Genomic DNA, 3,090 nt, shown 5'->3' on the forward strand with positions numbered 1-3,090 from the left:
CCATCAAATTTAATAATCCTAAGTTCTTTGAACTGTGGCAGTTGTCCAAGTGGAGACAATTTATAGCAATATTTACAACCCTTAAGCTGCAAGGATACCATGTTACAAAAGGAGTAGTCCCCCAACCAGCTAGGAAATTCTGTGCCAGGAAAGTCATAGATATCAAGCTCCTTCATACTTGTATGTGGCTGCAGGCTGTCCAATATGCTTCTTTCATGCTGTGAGCTATCAGTATCACAACTACTACCCCAATCCAAACACAATATGTTCAGGGTCCTTAAGGTTAACAATATATTCTATGCGATGAATGGACAATGTTCCATGCAAGTTAGATATCTCTCCCAATTCACCAATTGAAGATCCACAATCTTCTCCAACAAAGAAGTCTCTCAACTTTTGAAGGTTTGTTAATGCACTCATTTTAACAGGCATCCGTGTCAAACAAGTGTCTCTAATATCCAGATAGCGCAAATTAACAAGCTTATGAATATCTTCTGACAGCTCAATAATATTATAGCACCCAACTAACTTCAGAGTTTGTAAATTGTATAAGCTGCAGATAGATTCGGGCAACTTGGTATTCTCAGTGTTAGAGATTTCAATGTAGAGAATATGTTTTAGAATACCTATCGAATTAGGTAATCTATAGATATATGCACCCACCAGAGATAACACCCTCAAGTACTTTAACTTTGTCAACAGATCATTTGGCATGTCATTCAACAAGTTAGTGGATGTACCTATCATTCTTATTTGAAAAGGTGTGTAAGCAATTTGCTTTCGCAACGTCTTTCACGTTTAAATATGAGGAACCATCTGTAATAATATGGGACAAATGGCGAGTTCTTTCCTTAACTTCATCAGATTTGTTGCCTTCCATTCTGACTGAAAATGTTCCAGATACAAATTGAGCCAAGTCATTTACAAGATGATGCATTAGAAAACATGACTTGTTGCGCCTTGATTTCTGGAAAAATGATCTCGATACTAGTTCACAAAAATAATAATTTCCAACTTCTTCAATTATTCTATGTCTTTTTTATTGTTAGAGCAAACCTTCTACCATCCACAACAAAATTACTTTCTCCTTTTCAAATTCACAATATTTTGAGAAAAGTGCACAGTATGCAAAACACCTCTTCAAATGAGAATGGAGATAATGAAAACTAAATCTCAAAGCCGAAAGAATATTGCTCTCATGATCTTGCAAATCCCATATCTCACTGTTTAATACTTTATACCATTCTTGCCTATCAGTTTTAGACCTTAGAAGTCCTGCAAGTGTCTTCACAACCAAAGGCAATCCTTTACACTTTCTAACTATTTCTCTTCCAACTTTTTCTAAGCTTTGATGAACAATGGAATCCCCATAATTAAAACCATATTTTGAAAACAAATTCCAGCAATCTTCATTGGACAATTCACCGAGATTATAAGGTGCTACAGTTTGCATGATCGATGTAACATTTCCACTTCGAGTTGTCACAATAATCTTGCTTCCATAAGCCCCTGCATGCTTAAATGAGCTTCTGAATTTGTCCCAATTATCATAATTTTCATTTCAAACATCATCAAGCACACATAAAACGTTTTGTTTTCTTTCAATAAATACATTTTAAGATTTCTCTGGATTGAGTTCAAATCTTCAATATCATAACTACATGATGTTACAACCTCCAAAAGGTGTTTGGTAATCTTGCAGATATCAAATTCTTCAGAGACATAAATCCAGGCTTTAAGAACAAACTCCCTTTGCACTCTATTATCATTGTATATTATTTGAGCTAAGGTTGTTTTTTCCTATCCCACCCATTCTAATAATGGGAATAACACCAATATTTTCATCATGAGCATCATTTGATAATAGCAAGTTAACTAAAATTTCTTGATCATTTTCACTTCCATATACATCACATGCTTCTATCACAGATGTTGTTGGTGTCTTATGTCCCATTTTGACTTCCTTACCACCTTCAGGCCAAATACTTCTTTCTTCCTTATAATAAATTCTAATATTTCAAGTATATTTTGTATTTCCTCTTCAATCTCTATGTCATAAACATCTATAGGAGTTGATTGAAGTTTATTTACCACTTTTGGAGTGACTTTTGCATCAGTATAGATTTCACCAATAATATCATCAACATCAAATGTCACATCTTTAAGTTCCTCAATCCACTCTTTCACTGCTTCATTTTTCATTTGCTTATCTTCTGCATCATTCAGCACAACATTGGCTGATAACAACACGATCTTCAACCTTTTGAGCAACTTGTCATTGATTTTCTTCTTCTGAAATAAGTTGACTATGTCATAAAAAGCTAACTTTTCAAGCAACACATTAAAAACAACTCCCATGAAAGGTCTAGCAACAAGTTGCACTGCCATGGTATTTTTCCACAAATCTGAGATTATAAGTGCAAGCTGGTATACAGGAAGCTAGAATCAATATTGCGTTTGTATTTTGTTGAAAGCAAAATGAATGGTGTCCTAATATCCCATTTAATAGTCACATAAGTCAAATAAGGTGTCTATTGAATGGTAATTTAAGGGGAAGTACTTATTGGTAGTTGGACAAAATTGCATGTAAAATACTTTTTTTAGAACAAAATAGTAGTAATACAAAATTGCTAATGTAATATTATTACATGCCTAATTTTGAAGGGCAAGCACATAAATAATTGGAGGATTATATTTTAAAGTGAGATTATATCACCTAATTTTGAAGATAGTTTGCTTCATTCCCTTAGCTATGTTATAGTTCCTAAATATTTAAATCATTCACAAATTAGTGATATGGAACTACAACTTATGTATGCTCTTAAGAAAATTATTTCGATAAACTAAGCTTTGATGGTAATGCGATAAATATGGTATTTTATAGATATTCAGAGTCTCTTATCTTATGCTATAATCATCACTACTGTAGTTCAACATTTTGGTGTTTCCACTATTGGGTTGTCCAAGATCGAACTGGATGGTAGGAATAGCAAGATTGATGTGGATGTGGTCCACAAGATGGGATTCTTTAGAGATCCAAATGATATGCTTTACAAGCATTGAAATTATGAATGAGAAATCATTTTGTTG

At 33.6% G+C, this 3,090-nt stretch overlaps 1 protein-coding gene across 1 annotated transcript; it reads right to left on the bottom strand.

The window, feature by feature from the left end:
• On the bottom strand, window positions 244-2,388 carry LOC109363583 (putative disease resistance RPP13-like protein 1). Its single transcript, XM_019609840.1, has 6 exons — window positions 2,092-2,388; window positions 1,810-1,996; window positions 1,613-1,712; window positions 1,082-1,529; window positions 741-967; window positions 244-643 (listed from the first exon to the last, which is right to left on the bottom strand). Exons 1-6 carry the CDS (start codon window positions 2,386-2,388, stop codon window positions 244-246), a joined length of 1,659 nt encoding a protein of 552 aa, XP_019465385.1.

This window comes from Lupinus angustifolius, chromosome LG13 (genome assembly GCF_001865875.1).
Source record: "Lupinus angustifolius cultivar Tanjil chromosome LG13, LupAngTanjil_v1.0, whole genome shotgun sequence".
NCBI classification, from domain to species: Eukaryota; Viridiplantae; Streptophyta; class Magnoliopsida; order Fabales; family Fabaceae; genus Lupinus; species Lupinus angustifolius.